This window comes from Monodelphis domestica, chromosome 1 (assembly GCF_027887165.1).
Source record: "Monodelphis domestica isolate mMonDom1 chromosome 1, mMonDom1.pri, whole genome shotgun sequence".
In the NCBI taxonomy this organism is placed as follows: domain Eukaryota; kingdom Metazoa; phylum Chordata; class Mammalia; order Didelphimorphia; family Didelphidae; genus Monodelphis; species Monodelphis domestica.
This window is the reverse complement of record NC_077227.1, coordinates 735,363,639-735,383,829: the sequence shown is the minus strand read 5'-3', so window position 1 is coordinate 735,383,829 and position 20,191 is coordinate 735,363,639. Positions and strand designations below refer to the sequence as shown.

The 20,191-nt window shown below is 38.0% G+C and overlaps 1 protein-coding gene across 2 annotated transcripts; it reads left to right on the top strand.

The window, feature by feature from the left end:
* Window positions 1–490: 490 nt before the first annotated feature.
* Window positions 491–18,502, top strand: LOC103093918 (zinc-alpha-2-glycoprotein-like). 2 transcript variants are annotated; one of them, NM_001324431.1, is given in 7 exon segments: window positions 1,122–1,242; window positions 5,848–6,108; window positions 9,754–10,020; window positions 15,088–15,366; window positions 15,557–15,658; window positions 15,661–15,667; window positions 17,103–17,133. In NM_001324431.1, coding segments are annotated over 7 exon segments (1,068 nt in total).
* Window positions 18,503–20,191: the final 1,689 nt, after the last annotated feature.

The following is a 20,191-nucleotide window of genomic DNA, read 5'->3' as shown; positions in this document are numbered from 1 at the left end:
CAATCAGGGAATCCTCACACTGAAATCATGAAGAGTTTTGGATGACAATGTCATGACTAAGTTATCTTTGATTCTTTCTTCTCCCTCATTCCACAACCCTCTCAGTTTCTAAGTGTAGTTTTAACCTACCCTTTGATACCATATTGCCTAAAAGATCTGGGGAGAATTGCTGGGTGACAGTGGTAATTTCCCCTAATGATTTCTTGCTTGCATGTCTTATGGACCATGGACTGGATATTCCACAGTCATCTCCTTGACATGAGACTCATGTCCCTATCTGGGGTCAATAGCTGACTCATTATGGACATTCTCAGGCTGCCTCCATGGTGGAGAAGCTGGGAAAGACTCTAAATACTACAAAGTGCCAAAAATTGGAATGAATGGGGAAACATCAAATATCAAGAGAGTGACTTAGGGGATAGGTTCTGGGAAGGAACTGGAAGGAAAGATTTTATTTGATGATCAGGGTATGGGTTGGCTGTCAGAGAAATTTGTCTAACTTAAGGGTATAGACAGAGATTGAGAAAATCGAGATCTTAATATACCTTCTCATTTTAGCCACCCATCATCTCTCTCCATGTCATCCATCACTGGGTGTGAAAACATTATTCTCTTCAGAATTCATATAACTGGTGGCTTAAGACAAAATCTAAATGACTTATAGGTGGAATCCAAATCTCACTGCTTGTGATCATGACCTGCTAGAGGACCACTTTGGATAGGGACTATAATTCCTCATTAGAACAGGGTCTCTCTAAGGACAAAACTCTCTCTCCCACTTGACTGAGGACTACTTCCCTAAGAGTGGGTCTTCCTGATCAGATCTAGCATTTCTTTAATTGAACCAACAGTTACAAATGCCAGCTGTGCCTATGGCACTGTGACATACCACACTCTGGGTTTCCGGTCCTCACCACAGGCTCTGTTTCACTTCTACTCATGCCAGGAAGAGGCAGGTTCTTCCTGATGACAGATACATTCATTGTCAATGATAGGAGGACAAGTCTTGGTAGATCTAGCACCAGGGGAAGGAAGCCCTTGCATATAAAGGGGCTTTATTCCAACTGAAGCACTGTAAAGCAGATGAGGGTTGGAGACTGATAGATCCCATAAGTGGGCTAATGGTGAGGAGCCCAAACAGTCACCTAGAGAACAGGATGATTACTCTGTGGGGGAAGAGAGAGTCATTCTCATTCTGGCTGCTTATTCTGGTGCTGTTTCCTTTCAGAGAGATACAGGCAGGTGAGTCTGCAGGGACAAGGGGAGAGATATGGAACTCTGGGTCTGTTGTGGGAAGTTCATCTGGAGCCTAATCTGACAAGGGAGACATAAACTCTCCCTTCAGTGAACCTCTGGCTTTGTGGCCTCACAATCTGAGAACTAACTAGTCTGATGGGAGTAAGCAAACCCTACAATCTCAAGAAACTCCTAGTTTGGATACTGACTGAAGAAACCCACAAGAGCATCAAATAAAGAGACAACTTGGAGCATCTGGCCAATACTATTGCATAGAGTCCTGGGGGTGAGTATGAAGTGACTAAGAACCAATCAGAGTCAATTAGAAAAGTGTTTCAGGAAACTGGAAAGTTTAACCTGAGATAGTTGTGCCTTTTGAGGCAACTCCCTGGCTTATATTCATTTATCAAGCAAGAATTATTAGGTCTGCTAGATGGAAAGACTACTACAGTAAGGGTACTATAAAGAAGGGAGGAAGGGAAGTTCCACATCTGGCTAGAAGGGCTTTGAATTTCAAAGAACTTTAAAGCTGAACTCAATCTATGAGGAGGGGATGATTAGAGCTGTGTAGATTATCAGGCAAGAGCAATGAATAAAAGAGAGGCACCTAGGAGAAGGTGGAAAAATAATAAAAGAAAGCAAGAAAAACTCATATTAAAGGCACAAATTCCTTATGGCTGCTGCCATGAGTTGCTGTCTGTGTACACATAATTAAATTGGGTATTTGCATGTTTTCTTCATGAGAGATAACAATGCAAGATAAGGATCTACCTCCTGATTTAGGAAAACCTGAGTTCAAGTTTGGCCAATGATTCATATGGGCTCTGTGTACCTGGATCACTTATCTAACCTTGCAGTGTCCCCAGGAAGTGTCTTGGGCTATAAGTTACTGGGCAGATCCTGGTCTGAATTGATGGGAATTTCTCACTAACAGCTCCTATTATGATGAAGTCATTGGGTCTTGTTAAAAAAAAAAAAAGCTTCCTTCACCATGGCCCAATATTATATTGCATATACTACTGTTTTTCCCCCCACAAGGTATCTTCAGTGTCTAATCAGCTCAAACTTAAGATGAAGTGCTTCTCTGTAGCCTCAGATAAATCATTAATCAGGAAAGGGCAGAATTTGTGTTGATATCCCTGACTTCAGATAGAGGGAGTCCCGGGCATCACAGGTAAAGGATGACCCTAGTTGGAGCTAGTCTAAGATCTTTGATGGCCAAGACTGGTCCCTGCTGACCAGAAAGGGGATATTCATCAATAGTAAGTGACCACTGAAACCCATTCCCTTCTGTCCCAAGTAAGCCAGGCTGGATAATTACTTTTCAACGTTTTGAAAAGAAATTTCTATTTAGATATGAATTGAAGAAGGGAGCTGCAGAGCTCCTCACCAACTTTGAGAGTCTTTGGTGTCTTCTTTGGAATCAAAAGCTGATTTAGCTTGGGCATATTTTCCTAAACCTAGTTCACTCAATCCTGGGTAGAGAGTTCAGTCCAATTTGATAAAACATACAGGTGCTAGAAAGGGTTTTAGAATAATGAACAGCTTAATCCAAAAGCACAGATTTACAAATGGCCCCATGAAAGAAAAAAATATCAGGGAGGAAGTCTTGTTCCCGCCTGTCTCCAATTCTCTTTGGTCTCTGTCAGTCCCAGCCCCACAATTCATCTTGGGTCTCACATACAAACTCTTTCTGATGCCATTACCTAATCAGGTCACTAGGAGCAGATAAGTCTATTTTTCTACCATATCCTAATTAAGGCAGGTCCCTTTTCCTCTTAGTCCAATCCAGATGGAGTTGGAACATTTCCAAAGAAACTTTTCACAGGTAAAAGAAAACAATATCTTGGAAACAAATGAGTGGATGCAAGAGATGTCTCTTGTCCTCACTTCCATAATAACTTGCTTTTGATTGGCTGGGTTGGCAAGTAATGACTAGGCTGGCAGGGATTATGAAGTATCCACCTTATATCCTTTGTGTCCACTTAGATAGTTTCTAGGGAATGAAGCCAAAATTTCCCTTTCCAACTTTTGGGTATTGCATCTGCTTTCTTTTCTTCTCTCAAATTGACTCTCACCTCATCTATACCTTCCACCATTGGAAACAAAAGGAATAAAATCTCAGATCTTTTCTCTCCATTAATTGATATCCAGACACTATTGGACAATTTATTCGTTTAATGGAAGTGGAGGACTTTCTATCCAAATATATAAATTTAATGAGATTAATCTCATTAGTTTTAGTTTATTCCTACAATCTCTAGAAGACTCTTTCAATCCTGGTCATTCAAGATACCAACTATCCTAACTTAAAAGAAATCTGAGGGGAACTAGGTGGCTCAATGGATAGAGTGTCAGGTCTGGAGTCTGGAAGGCCTGGGTACAAATCTGGCTTTAAATACTTCCTAGCTGTGTGATGCTGGGAAAATCACAACCCCAATTGCCTATCTCTTACCACCCTTTTGCTTTGGAACCAAAACTTTTATTGATTTCAAGATAGAAGGCAAGGGTTTCATGTAAAGGCTTTTAGAATTTTGCAAAATTTATACTCTTTTCTTTGTCCTTTGTCTTACTCATAAAATCATTTTTAAGAATCCCACTTTTTGTTCTCCTTGCATTTCATTAGAATCCTCACCTTTTTCTGGCCCTTAATTTTCCTGGCATCATTATCACAAAATTGCATTCCTCTTATAAAACAGATTCTGATTGATTGATTCTTGTTTCCATCTTGAGCATTCATTTTTAAAAGAATTTGAATTTCAGTTTGTGTTCTCTTTCTCTTAGGACAGTTCCACTTTGTTCTTCATCAGAACTGATTGCTTCTGTAACTTCAATGTTTTTTTCTTAAGAACACAGTTATCAAATCAAGTTACCTGAATCCTGACCCTGTGATCCTCTATCTCTAGTTTGTGAATTAAAAAAAAATTATTCCAATGTCCATTGTATGGAAAGAATTAATTTGTTCTTCTCAGGGTGGGGTTTTATTATAGATCTCATTAGAGAAGGAAAACCTGCTTAGAGTTTAAAAACAAGATCTCAAGGACATTTTGTTATTGCCATAGATCCAGTGAGTTGAGAGATTTCTTATCTTGAAGAGAGGCTAGTCTAACTCCTTATCTCCTCTGACCTTTGGAAGTCAGAAGAGCTACTCCTAAAGACACAGCTTCACTCTACATAGTCTTCCCCCCTTAGTCTGTTGAAACTTGTGATGATGCCCATGCTGTGATGGAACTTCTACTGTGTAACCTGTTGTTTTTTTTTTCTAATGGCTAGACTTTCTCACCTAAATTGTAAATTTGGCCCTTAGATTATGGGGGATGGGACATGGGGGATGAGAGGAGGGGGCCTGGCATTAGGAATCTATAAAATGCTTGTATCTGCATCCATGTGTTGAGCATCACCATTAGGGCGATACCCCTTTGTTATGAGAAAAACGAAAACTTGCCTCTGCTTACCTAAATGGTCTCTGTTATCTTTAAACCATATCATCTCATACTTCCATGGTTTGGTCTCTCCAACTATACTTGTTTATATCCTTTCTCTCTCTGCATCTGTAAGATAACATGGTCACTCATTCACAAAGTTTCCATCATCTCTCTATCAATAATCATTCCTTTCTTCTCATGGTTTAAAATCAGGACCAGAATAGCAATTTACCTCATCACTTCTTCACCTTCTGAATGCTGAAAATTCCATAGATACATTACTTTTCTCAAAGCACAGGTTCAAGTGGATGCCTTTATGTTATATTATGTCCACCATTACATCTTTTTTAAATTTGTTAAATAACCCTCACCTTCCATCTTGGAATCAATACTGTGTATTGGTTCCAAGGCAGAAAAAAATGGTAAGGACTAGGCAATGGGGGTTAAGTGACTTGCCCAGGGTCACATAGTTGGGAAGTCTCTGAGGCCAGATTTGAACCTAGGACCTCCTTGTCTCTAGGCCTGGCTCTCAATTCACTGAGCATGGGTAGAATTACTATTGTCTATTCTCAGCACAACAAATGCACTTTCTGCCTTTCCCTTCTTCCAGTTCAGGTGGGTTGCCTTCCCCTCTGTACTGACACTTTTAATGCTCCTTCTCATAGTTCTCTCTACTCCTCATTTAATCCTTTATGGATTTTTATAGAGAAATTGAAATGACCTTGCAAAAAGCTTATTCCAAATGTAACAGACAATTCTAAATAAACCAATTAGCAAGCTCTTATTGGGCCCTGGATTGTGTCCGGTCCTGTGATAGGCACTCACTGAAAGTTCAATTGGGTGCATAATATTCTTCTAAAATGACTCTCCAGTCATTCCTGACGTTCCATAATCTGATGATAGAAAATCATAGTGGCAGTGTATAATTGGAAATCTGTTATCTTAAAAACTGCATTTTCCAGGAGCCCACTGACTTCTTGTCATTACGTGGTGACATATATTGGGTGGGGTTCCTGGTCTTGGCCTCTTTTTGCTTCCTGTCGGTGACTGTGGTCGAGCATGGGGTTTTTGAGCAGGTGACTTAGCCATGGGCATGTGGTTTTATTTTGTTACCTTTTTATTCCTTTATTTCTAAATTTGTGCCTGGCCCCATATATGACCTGCTTTCCTCTTCTCTGCCATTTAGAATACCACTGGAATGAAGTTAAGTTCACTGCAGTGAGCACAGACCGCTCTCTCTTGGACTTCACTGGTATTGCAGTTATTGATGACATTCAGTGGATTTCCTATTACAAACTGAACCATCAGATTGCAGTAAAGGTAGATTGGATCTCTGATGTCCTGGGGACCGACTTCATTGAAGAGATGTGTCATTTGATAAAGAGTCATGAGAGGGATGCTGTCTCCTTGATCCATTTTTTGACTGGAAATGACACCAAGACTGAGAGTAAGTTGGCCTCACTTATTTCCACCTCCACATTTCTTCTCATCCCAATGTTTCTCCCTTCACCAAAATCTGATGATCAATCTCCAGGAACCAGACCTATTTTGGATGACTGTCCAGAGGCTCAGGACACCGATGCTTTATTTGAAGGAAAAGGGCTGTGAAGTATTCATCAAACTACATGTCTTTCCCAGAACACCAAATCCTCCATTGGAAATGTTTCTCCTTACCCAAGAGATTTTCACATTTTACACCTACTTGTTGTAAGGATTAGCTCTTTTCTAAATGCAGGATATCCTGAAGGGCAGAAACAAGACCAACATTCTGGAACTCCACTCAGGAGCTGAGACACAGTTCACACTGACAGTTTCTCTTCTGGAGGAGACAGACAGTTGGTGGAGTTGATCTTTGGGGACTGTTATGATGGGATTTTGGATGAGGAAAGAACAAAAGGGAACATATAAATAAATTCAAATTTATTGGTTGGGAAGAGTAGGAAGGAACAAGGGTTTAGGAGTAAGCTATACTTATCTTAAAAGCTAATATCTATAAACTATCTAAACTATCTTATTAAACTAAGTATTAACTTTCCAATATCCAAGTCTCACACCAGGAGTCCAATAAAATGGGCCAGGATCTTCAGTTGATTGACATCCAAGCAGGTCCAGAGATCTTACTGATGCTGCCAGATCCAAAAACCTCTTTCCTTTGTTGGTCTCAGGAGAAAAATCTCTTCCAAGCCTTACACTCAGGTCCTTCCAGGAGAGAAGTCAGTTGGGCATAGAATCTTTCTTCAGATCTCTAGCATCTCTAGCCTCAGGCTCCAATGTGACCCTTAGTCACATGCTTTCTGTCAATCACTCTGAGGTTTGCATCTCAATTTTTGCAAATCTTTCATCCTCTGTCACAGAACTGAGACCTTCCTTCAATCAATCCATCATAAGGAAGTGGTAGAGGTAGTGGTTAGCACTATCTAAACACCTTGGAACTCCTGATTTTCTTTCTTTTGGTCTGTACTGATTATTTGGGTGCACAGATCTGAGTGCTGCCACTGCTTTTTCTCTTCGATCTCACTATCTCTGGCTTTACTCTCAGCATCCCTTAATTTCTTTCTCAAAACTTTGTCTTCATATGACCCATCCTTATTATTCAAACATAAATAAGTCACTTTTCTTTATAACTCTTCCAAACTCATCTCTTCCCAGTCTGGGCAATTGTTCTTTTAAAAATTGCTTTATCTTGGGACAGGCATTTTTAACAAACAGTCTTTTGATGTGGGCAATTGTGTCTTCAGCCAACACACTGAGTCCTAAATTTAATTCTGCAGCATCTGTAATTCTTTCTAGGGAACTAGTTGGTGTCTCATCCCAGCCTTACACTTTCAAATTTTGACCATGCATTGGGATGCCTAGAGTGTCTTTTCATTATTTCAATTATTGATCTCTTTGCCTGTTTCATTTGTCTGTAATCAGCAACCAAATTTATATTCATGTCCTCAAAATCCTGAGGCCATGGGGTCAAAGGTGGATTATTTCTGTTCTCATCAATAAATTGGTTCCTCTCTCTCTTAGTAAGTAATTCCTCCATTAGCCAGAAAAAATCAGGATAGTCAAGGTCAAATATCTTAATTTCCCTCTGAAATTCCTTTATTACTTTATTAAGTTCTTTGAAAAAAATGAGGAGTTCTATGCTTAATGGTTTCTAAATCATCAGGAGTGAATAACTTATGTGTCTTAATTTTAAACACTTCATCCTGGGTGACAATTGGCATATCTCTGAGAGGGAACAAAGACGTCTGAATCTTATTAAATTCAGCATTTTCCCTTTCTAATCTGGACATTTTTTAAACATTTCATTCATTAACATCCTTATCAATAACATTGTCCTGTAAATCATGCTTAACAACATTATTTAGAATCATTCCATCCTTCATATATTGTTCCAATTCTTCAATGTTATCCTTCATTAACATTAGCATTTGTTTCATTTCTGAATATTTAGTTATCCATTGTACAGTTGCCCTTAATTTCTAACCAATTCCAAAAAACAAGTATCTGCATTTGTATAACACAATCAAACATAAGCATAGTAAAGATATATAGGCCAAAATAGTTTTTTAAAGCCATAACCAGTTCTATCCATTAATAACCTAGTATTATGTAACAGAAATGAGAGAATAGGAAGAAAATCCCATAAGGGATATACATGAAATAGTACCAGAAAAAGCAGAAAATAGCATTTATCATATCTCCTGACTTGATGCCCAATGTATAAAGTTGTTATATAAGATAGGATATGTATTGTTAGTATCAACCTTGATTAACAATATTAAGTCAATAGAGCAGAAACAATTAAAAACAAAAACAAAAACAAAAGTTCCCCTAGTACATGTGCTTTTTTTGCCCTTTAAACTTTTAAATCCTCTCTAGCATTAAATAAGTCAGAATTCTATGTTCCAGGACCTTGGAGAGCAACCAGGTACTGTCAAGTGAAAATGGAATCTTGTGAGGCATTTCAACTGCCAGGCCTACAGATCTCTCTGAGTTACCCTGGCCTAAGCCAGTTTTTGTAGATTTGACCTACTGACTTGCCAACTGAAATAACTATAGTTAAAATATTAGGTAGAACAAGTAATTATAACTAATTAACTATTTATTAAGCTAAGGGAAGGGAAGGAAAGGGATTGAGGATCTAAACAAACCCCAAAAGTCAGTATTCTAACCCACTAACAGCTTTCTATACTAATCTAATTAATTCCTTAATGACTATGTAAGACAAGGGCCAAAGTAGTCTCACAAACTGGAGTCCTCTTTGGGTCTGGCAGAAATACCAGTACAAAGAGCAGCACTGCAGGAATCAGGAAAAGGGAGAGATGGTTTCACTTACTCAGTCCACCTGAGTGGAGCGCTAACCACTATCTCTACCACTTCCTTATGATGGATTGATTGAAGGAAGGTCTCAGTCCCCAAAGATCAACTCCACCAACTGTCTCTCCTCCAGAGAAGAAACTGTCAGTGTGAACTGTGTCTCAGCTCCCAAGTGGAGTTCCGGAATGTTGGCCTTGTTTCTGCCCTGCAGGATATCCTGCTTTTAGCAAAGAGCTAATCCTTACAACACTTTCCAAGTTTTCTTGATCATTGAATCTGAACTCAAGCTATTTAACTTCTTACCAAACCTCCCTTATTCCCTGAATTCAAAGGTCAATTCTACATGGTCTCTGAATCCCTGTTATAGCTCATCTACTGCTGCTACCATCTCCTGGTAATGGTTTCCAACATGTATTTTCTTTTTTTCCTTTACTTCTTACCACTACCCATTCTAAACCACAGCAAAGTTCTAATGTCTTTAAGCAAGAGAAAAGGCCATGTATAAATTCAGAAAGAATATAGTACAGAAAAATGGGTAGGAATGCATATAAAAGTTTGAATTATAATTGGCTTCTAATCTTCTCTCTCTTTTAACAGGTTCCCTACTTAGCCTGGCCATAATACTTCCTAGTCTGGGAGTGTGATGCCACAATAATTTTACCTGCTACACAAGTGATTCCCAAAGTTGGTCAAATAAACCTTATGACTTCTGGGCCCAACAAGAGAAACTACCCTGCACCATTTGCTCTAAAAGTATCCCATATTTCTCCATCTCTTCCAGGAAACAACACAATGCAGTACATATTAGGCTGTGAATTAGATGATGACATCAAGTTGAATAGCAAAATACGAATTGGCTTGGATGGAGAGACTATGATCGAGTTTGATGAACATCAAAGACACTGGGTGGTCCAGAGCCCTAGGGCTGAAAACTTGAAACCCATTGTGGAAAGCCTCTTCTGGACTAATTTGAGAAAACGTTATGTTAAGCAATATTGTGTTGATGTAGTTCAGAAAGTTATTCAGAATTCCACCATGAAGGAAAATAGTGAGTTCCTTTTCTTCCCTATCTCCTTCCAGGAGGTACAAATCATATTTCCCTTACTCTTGTAAAGAAGATGAATCCCTGGAGTTAGGTAGCAGGAGATGTGAATGAAATTCCCTCTATTGATAAAATAGCAGACATCATAGAAATGAGAACAATTTCTTGCATTACTTTGTTCAGATGATGACCATTTTAGTCTGATGTCCTGCCATGGTATGTGTGGATTCTCTAAGGCAGTAATCTCCCAGTGTTTTTTTAGTATAAAAATTCCCACAAAATGCCAATTTCATGAACTTCCACATTACTGTAGTTATACTATTAGCATATGGGGGAAATCGTAACATGTTCATAGAGAGTTCACCATTATTTTAACTGTCTTCTTCAATTATATAGATCACATCTCATCCATCATTGGCTACCTTTTTAAAAAAAACTTTATTTTTTTTATGGTTACTTGATTCACATTCTTTCTCTCCTCTTCTCTCTCCCTACTCCTGGATCCAGCAAGCATTTCCACTGGTTTTTACATGTATCATTGTTCAAAACCTATTTCCATATTATTAATATTTGCATAGAGTGATCATTTAAAATCAGCATCCCCAATTATATCCCCATTGCACCTCATGATTGAGCCTATGTTTTTCTTCTGCATTTCTGCTCCCACAGTTCTTTCTCTTGATGTGGATAGAGTTTTTTTCTCATAAGTCCCTCTGAATTGTCCTGGATCATTACATTGTTTCTAGTAGAGAAGTTCATTACATTTGATTGTACCACAGTGTATCAGTCTCTGTGTACAATGTTCTCCTGGTTCTGCTCCTTTCACTCTGCATCAGTTCCTGGAGGTGCTTCCAGTTCACATGGAATTCTTCCAGTTCATTATTCCTCTCAGCACAATATTATTCCATCACCATCAAATACCACAATTTGTTCAGCCATCCTCCAATTGAGGGACACTCCCTCATTTTCCAATTTTTTGCCACCACAAAAAGCACAGCTTTAAATATTTTTGTACAAGTCTTTTACCTTATTACCTCTTTGAGGTATAAACCCAGTAGTGGTATGGATGGATCAAAGGGCAGGCAGAATTTTAAAACCCTTTGGGAATAGTACTAAAATACTTTCCAGAAATGGCTAGATCAATTCACAACTCCACCAGCAATGCATTAGTGTCCCAATTTTGCCACAGCCTTTGCAACATTTATTACTTTCCTTTGCTGTCATATTGGCCAATCTGCTAGGTGTGGGGTGGTACCTCAGAGTTGTTTTGATTTGCATTTCTTTAATCATGAGAAATTTGGAACACTTTTTCATGTGCTTATTGATAGTTTTGATTTCTTTATATGAAAATTGATTATTCATGTCCCTTGACCATTTATGGGGACTGGCTTGATCTTTTTTATACAATTGATTTAGTTCCTTATAAATTTGAGAAATTAGATCTTTGTCAAGAGATTTTTGTTATAAGTATTTTTCCCAATTTGTTACTTCCCTTCTAATTTTGGTTGCATTTGTTTTGTTTGTACAAAACCTTTTGAATTTAATATAATCAAATTTTACATTTTGCAATATGCTTTATCTCTTGCTTGGTCTTAAATTCTTTCCTTTTCCATAGATCTGACAGGTAGACTATTCTATGATCACTTAATTTATTTATAGTTTCCTTCTTTATATGTAAGTCATTTACCCATTCTGAGTTTATCTTGTTGTAGGGTGTGAGATGTTGATCTAAACCTAATCCCCGCCACACTGTTTTCCAATTTTCCCATCAGTTTTTGTCAAATAGTGGGTTCTAATCCCAAAAGTTGGGATCTTTGGGTTTATTGTACACTATCTTGCTGAGGTCATTTACCCCCAGTCTATTCCATTGATCCTCCCTTCTGTCTCTTAGCCAGTACCATATTATTTTGATGATCACTGCTTTATAGTACAGTTTAAGATTTGTTACTGTTAGGCCCCCATCCTTCACATTTTTTCCATTAGTTCCCTTGATATTTTTGATCTTTTGTTCATCCAAATGAACTTTGTTATAATTTTTTCTAATTCAATAGAAAAGTTTTTTGGTAGTCTCATAGGTATGACACTAAATAAATAAATTAATTTGGGTTGAATTGTCATTTTTACTATCTTAGCTCATCCTACTCATGAACAATTAATATTTTTCCATTTATTTATATGCAGTTTTAATTGTGTGGATAGTATTTTGTAGTTGTATTCATATAATTCCTGTGTTTGTCTTGGCAGATAGATTCCTAAATATTTTATATTGTCTAGGGTGACTTTAAGTGGAATTTCTCTTTCTAACTCTTGCTGCTGAGTTGTATTGGAAATGTGTACAAATGCTGATGATTTATGTGTATTTATTTTGTATCCTGCAACTTTGCTAAAGTTGTTGATTATTTCCACTAGATTTTTAGTTGATTCTCTAGGATTCTTTAAGTAGGCCATCATATCATCTACAAAGAGTGAGAGTTTAGTCTTTTCATTGCCTATTTTAATACCTTCAATTTTTTTCTTTTCTAATTGCTACTGCTAGCATTTCTAGTACAATGTTAAATAATAGAGGTGATAATAGGCATCCTTGCTTCAATCCTGATCTTATTGGGAAGGCATCTAACTTATCCCCATTGTAGATGATGCTTGCTGATGGTTCTAAGTATATACTGTTTATTATTTTTAGGAAAGGCCCAATTATTCCTATACTTTCTAGTGTTTTTAATAGGAATGAGTGTTGAATTTTTCAAAGGCTTTGTCTGTATCTATTGAGATAATAATGTTATTTCTATTAGTTTGCTTTTGATATGGTCAATTATATGGATGGTTTTTCTAATATTAAACTATTCTTGAATTCCTGGTATAAATCCAACCTGGTCATAATGAATAACCCTCATGATCACTTGCTGAAGTCTTTTTGCTAGTATTTTATTTAAGACTTTTGCATCTATGTTCATTAAGGAGGTTGTTCTGTTGTTTTCTTTCTCTGTTTTTAGTAGGTCTGGCTTTGGAATCAGTGCCAAATTTGTGTCATAAAAGGAATTTTGAAAAACTCCTTCTTTGCTTATTTTGCCACATAGTTTGTATAATATTAGGGTTAGTTGTTCTGTAAATGTTTGATAAAAAATTCACTTGTGACTCCATCTGGCCCAGGGGATTCTTTCTTAGGGAGTTCCTTGATGGCTTGTTCATTTTCTTTTTCTGAAATGGGATTGTTTTAATTATACAATTTCCTCTTTTGTTAATCTGGGTAATTTATATTTTTGTAAATATTATCCTATTTGACCTAGGTTGTCATATTTATTGTCATATAATTGGGCAAAATAGTTCTTAATAATTACCTTAATTCATCATTGCCTATCTTAAGGCACTCTTATCCATGTCCTTCCATATGCTGTACACAGGGGAACCACTCAATATGCTTTCCTTGTTTTCTCCTGACATCACCAGGAAAATGATGGATACATTCTTGCCACCCTGATTTTGGCCACCCTTCTCTCCTGCCATGTGACCAGGCCATCTTCCTTGCCATTTTATATTTCCTGATAGCCTTTATTCTAGTTATTTTCTGAAAGGTGATATTAAAAATCAACAAATTCAGTAATATTTTCAAAGTTTTACTCTTTTTATTTGACATTAAGATTACATATATTTGAAAACTAATATATATCACAAGACATATATTTTATTTTTTCTGGAAAATATTGACAGTGGAAAGAGCAAAGGTTTTCATCTAAGACCTGAATCATTACAACTCACTTGATTTCCCTGGGCCTTAGTTTTTCCATCTGTAAAATGATGGAATTTGAGTAGGTTGCTTCTAAGTTTTCTTACAGTTCTACATATTCATAGAATTAGAGCTTGTAAGAGACTTTCAAGGCCATGTAGTGGAACCCATTTCATTTTACTACAGAAGAAATGAGGTCCATAGAAATGAAATATTTTGCCTGAGGTCACACAAGTGGTAGAATCAGGATTTCCATCAGTCAAAGCCTTGACTCTAGCTCATCATCCTTTCCACTATGGCATATGGACTTGTAGTCCTGTAACCCCATTTATTTCACTGAATCATTGAATAAAATTGATCCAATATAATCAGTTTCTCTTCATTCATGGCTCATAGGTGGGGAATGTTGATTTAAGGCTAAGGCAAATAAATATTGCTTCTGTTCAATCCTATATAGCAAGAGCTTTGAGTACAGGGTTGGAGGCAGACTAGGTGTCCTTTGGTTAACTAATATCTGAAAGGTTTAGATTTATGTTCCTATACCATCCCCCTTGATGAATTGCTTGGGCCACAGAAAATGCTGAATGCCCATAGAAAACATTCTAGAAAGATTAGGATCATTATTGATGGGATGAAGATCTTCAGTCTTTACAGGTATTGAATATTGAATAAATTTCTACACTTAATTTCATAGAACAAATTAGCTCCTTATGACCACTCGTCATTGTCTTGGACATCTTCTGATCTGACAGACTGTCAGAACTTCAGAGTTGAAAAGGACTTCACAGGCCACCTCAACCTTGAAAAATAACTCCCTGAAAAATATATTCAATAATGGTTCAAATAGCCTTTGTTTGAAGATTGTAAAAAGAGGGAAATCAATCCCTGTCCTGGCAGCCCATTCTATTTATTAATACTTTATTATTGTTTTATTATCGTTAATAATTATTACTTTATTATAATTAGAAATTATTAACTCATTATCTAATAGAATAGGCATTTATTAAACTTATGTGCCAGGCACTGAACCAAGTGTTAGGGAATTTTTTTTTATGGTGAAATATTCCCTGCCCTCAAGATATTCATATTCTACTTGTGAGGACTATATATAAATAACTTGTATAAACCAGAGATTTGCAGAATACATGGAGGGTAATTTTAGAGAAGTATCTAGTAGCTAAAAACAAAAATCATAGAAGGCAGAGAACTGTCCTAGGTACTGAGGCAGGAGAGAAGGACTAGAAAGCAATTCAATGAAGAGGCAGGAAATTGAGGAAGAGTAAGATCAAGGAGAACAGAGGATTTTCATAGTCTTTAGGCATGATTCCTTCTCTCTTACTGTCTTTTCTTAGTGCCACCTGAGGTGTTTGTGTCCCGCCATGATTCTCCCAATGGAACCATCACCTTCTCCTGCTTGGTCGCAGGCTTCTACCCCAAATTCATCATGTTAATCTGGAAGAAGGCCAATGAACAAGCCATCTGGGGGAAAGAAAGCTCTAGTGGCACCCTGCCTAATGCTGATGGTACCTTCTATCTCCGAATCACCCTGGAGCTCCCTGTAGGGGACTCAGGAGCAGGTTACACATGTGTAGTGGAACACAGGGAGCTGAAGAAAACCACTATATATCCTGGTGAGTGTTTCAGCCAAGCTAGTTGGGCCAAATCTAGGGGGCTAAGCTGTGTAATTCTTCAATCATCCACTATGTCCATCACCTCTGGTAAATGGCCCAAGGACAGACATCCCACCAGACACACAGCCTATTTCCCTTGCAAAAATTGCCTTCCCTTACTACTATTAATTTGTTCATTCTTCTCTTTCAGTTCCTGGAAAGCCCCATAAGAGGAAGCCTTGGGTCATGGTCCTGAGCATCCTACCAGTTTTCATTCTGGTGTTGAGCTGTGCCCTCATCACATGGAAGAAGAGGAAGACAGGTGTGTATATGGAGAGAAAAAAAAGAGGTAAAATGGGGAGATTCTCAAGACACAGAATAGTTTTCCATTTGGGGACTAATATTTGCAATACTGCACATTGTAGAAAGAATTCCAGAAGGAGTATTTTAGTAGAAACCACATAAAAACAAAATTTGGCTGCTCAAGAATCCCCAGCAAGTGATTGTACTCTGTTTGCTCAAATATGTGGTGGTCATAAATGAGCCTCCATCTTTGTTTTTCCCAAGGCAGAGTGCAACATTAGGCTGAATAGAAGTACATGGGCTAGAATAACTAGCTAGAATAACTAGCCCATGTACTTCTATTCAGCCTAAGTTCATCTCAGGCTTATTTTTTAGTGGGAGAGAAGAAAGGGAAAAGAAGCACATACTTAGCTACTTATTTATTTTTAAAAACCCTTACCTTCTGCCTTAGAATCAATACAGTGTATTGGTTCCAAGCAGAAGAGTAGTAAGGGCTAACCAATAGAGGTTAAGTGTCTTGCCCAGGGTCACACAGCTAGGAAGTATCTGAGATTAAAACCTGACCTCCTGTTTTTAGGCTTTGCTCTCAATCACCTGAGCCCCCCAGATACCTCTGAAACACATATTTATTAAGTGCCTACTATGTGCCAAGCACTGTGCTAAATGCTTTACAAATACTATCTTGTTTGATTGTAACAACCTTAAGATAGATGCTATTATATTACTCCCATTATAGAAATTAATAAACTAAGTCAGAAAGAAGGTAAATGACTTTCTCATGTTCATACAGCTAATAAGTGTCTAAAACTATATTTGAACTCAGGTATTCCAGGTTTCAGGTCCAATGTTCAATCCACTGAGCCCCCTAGCTTTCTTGTCATATTTTTGATTCATAGGGAGCTTATTTCTTATGAAAATCTTCATATTTTGTTATTTAAACTGTTGTACAGCTACATATTAGTCAATGCAACTGTAAGATTTGACAATTTTCTCTGTTAAAGTTAATTTTATTAGAAATGAAAGAAAAAAAGAAACAAGTATTTATTAACTGGCTGTGTGCAAGGTTCTGTGCTAAGTGCTTTACAAATCTTAACCCATCTAATCATCACAACAATTCTGAGAAGCGGGTGCTATTAGTCTCTCAATTTTTGCAGATGGGGAAACTGAGGTTAAGTGACTTGTCCCAGGTTACATAGCTAGTAAGTGTCTAAAGAGGTATTTGAATTTGGGTCTTCCTGACTCTAGTCTAAGCACTGTACCTGGAGTCAAGCTGACTCTGTTAGGCACAAAAGTGATGCTCTCAAACTTTCTTGGGAAACTCCTCCCTCAGCCCTTTGTTGAATATGAGGACATTTGCCTGTCCCCGGGTTTGAGTCACTTTTCTCATTCACAATTATTTTACACAGTCAAGGACAACAACAAATCTGAAAGTTTTTGTTTTGTTTTCTTTTTAGTTACCCTGGGACATACTTTATTTGTATCTGAAACTTGAACTCTTTGAAGTCAACTATCTGCTTTCAATGAATCCCAGACTGTCAAGAGTTATAAGGACCTTCACTGACATCTAGTTCAAAGCCAAAGGGATTCCCACCACAATACTTCCTAACAAGTGTTCATCTGTCCTTTTCTAGAAAACTCCCAAATATGTGGGGACACCTCCATCTCTCAAGACAGCCCATTGGGTGACTCTAATTGTTGGGAAAATTAATGACCTCATCTTAATTGACCTCTTTGCTATTCCTACTCTTTGCTCCTGGTTCCACTCTATAGGATCAAGAAGAACAAATATAAATCTCTTTCCACATTAAAGCCTTTCAAACACTTGAGCCAGTTAATGTGATAGCTCCATTCCACTCCACATTGCACAACCAGTAGTGTCAGAGACAGGATAACCCAGGTCTTCCTGACTCTGAGTCAGCTTTCTAGCCTCTTAAAGACTTGCCTCTTCTTTATTCTTATGTTTCATCTCATCTCACTTGGACTCATGGTCCAGCTTGTCAAAATCTTTCAAAAGTGTGTCTACTATCCATTTCGTTAACTATTCCTGCCAGCTCAGCATCATCTATCAATTTTTAAAGCATGAGATGTATGATTGTATCAAAGCCATTGTTAAAAATATCAGCTAGGTCAAATGCCTGAGGCATTCCACTTTAGAATGTCCAAACTGATGTAGGGACATAGTGTCATTGACTTGGACTTGGGCAGAACCTTAGATTCAATGAGACTGACTTCCTCGTTTTACAAAGGAGAAAACTGAGACAAAAAATTGAAAATAACTTGGCCAACATTATACAGGCAGAAGATGGCAGAGCTAGGATTGGAACCCAGGAACTTTGAAACCAAATCATTGGTTTTTCCACTGTTGCCCTTTTAGGATTATCGTTTGTTTATAGCCATTCAAGCAGTTCCAAATGTATTGATTTGAAATCCATTGATACCAGCTACCCTTTAGTTTATGATCTCTTTCACAAGAAAACTAGGGGAGATTTCATTAATGTTTACCAAATATATATATATATATATATACATATATACATATATGTATATATATATATATAAACTATGTCCCTAGGATTTTTCTCATGTGCCAGATTAGCTACCCTGTCAAAAAAAAAGTAAGAAAGAAGGAAAAGTAATACCCATTAAACCAGGGGTCCTCACACTATGGTCCAAGGGCTACATGCAGCCCCCTGAGGCCATTTATCTGGCCCCCACTGCACTTCCAGAAGGGGCACCTCTTTCTTTGGTGGGAAGTGAGAGTAGCACTATATGTGGCAGCGCTTCAAAACGTGGTCTTGCTCACATACAGTACTACTTCCGGTTACATAATCCTTTGCGGGGTGCCTTAGAATGAATGAGGCACCCCGCAAAGGATTATGTGGCTGCACAATGGAAGCATGGTGAGTGGCGATTTGGGGGAGGGGATACCACACTGTGTATACTGCTGCCCAGTTAGGGTTAGGATTAGGGTTAGGTTTTTATAGTCTGGTCCTCCAACAGTCTGAGGGACAGTGAACTGGCCCCCTGTGTAAAAAGTTTGGGGACCCCTGCATTAAACTCACATCCACACGGGACAATGGCTTTACATAGGCTCTAAAGAGATGATGCAGTATTTGTATAAGCCACCAAGTGGCACTCTAAGTTTGGAGCTATCAGCGTAATGTTACAGGTGACTCCCCTACAGTCTGAGCCACTATACTATATGAAATGTTTTATCATCAGTTGGCTCATTTATTTAATTAACAGCCATAATTTTAATATTGATTAATAAATATTAAATCTTAAATAATTAATAAAATAATAATAATATCTTATTCACTGTCTGTATTGTGTAAACTATATCATTGGCCCTAAATCTGCTATCCTCTTCTTTCTAGTACCTTTTGCTCTTACATAGTTCAAGGATATAATTAATTCCCAACAATAATTTGTTATTTATCAAACGATTCTAACTTTCGATCCCACGGGATGTTCATCTCTTCAACCTCACTATGATCCCAAAAGGATTATTTGGAGAGAGAAGATAGCAGCAAGAATGGGATTTTGAAAATTTCTAATTTTATTGTCAAGCAGAACATACTTCCATATTGGTCATCTTTGTAAAAGCAAACTCACACACAACCAAACCCTCAAAATAAAACCGTAAATGCACTGATGTGAAAGACAGCTCCAGAAGTTCTTTTTCTCTGGAGGTGGAGAGCATTCCTCGTCATACGTCTTTCAGGATTGTCCCAGTGTATTGTTGAGAGGAGCCAAGTGTTCACAGACAATCTCCATCCAATATTGCTGTTATCATGTACAATGTATCTGTTCCTGCAGATCTTTCCAGTTTCTCTGAAATCACCTTGCTTATTATCTTCCTTTGTTTTTTTTTAAATTCCAAATTTTACAAAACCAAATAAAACAAGCATTTCTATATAGAAACAAAAAGAAGATTGTACATAGTGAAATCACAAATCTCTTATATTTTTAGCTTACTTGTCTTCATATCTATATACTAATCTCATCCATAAGTATCTAGTCTCTCTCAACTCTCCATCCCTGCATCACAGAAAGTATAATATCATATAGGACCATGATGGTGAACCCACAGCACAAATACCAAAGATGGAATGCAGAAACCTCTCTGTGGGCATGCGGAGTTGCTCCCTTTCCCCTCTCCACTGTCCCTCCCTGTCCCTCTGTGCTTACTCCCTCCTCTGAGCTGAGCACTCAGGCCACTCTCTTCCTTTTCTTCCTCCCCTGACTGGGACTAGGGGCTACAGGGGAGTGGGAGGAGGGGGTCTTCTCTCCCACCTCTAGGCCTGGCCTTACCCCTTAAAAGATCTCCACTTTTTTTCTTCTTTCACTGCCAGCCACCAGAAAGGCTAACTGCACTCCCTCTTTCCCCTGCTCCCACCACCATGTGGGTTGCAGACCAATAGACAGCCCCAGCATGGCTAGATGCAGGAGTGGGTTGTCATGGGGGCAAGAGGCAGCTTATATCCCTTTCCCCATAGAAATGTTCTTCAATGGGACTCCCTTCCACCACTAATATACAATT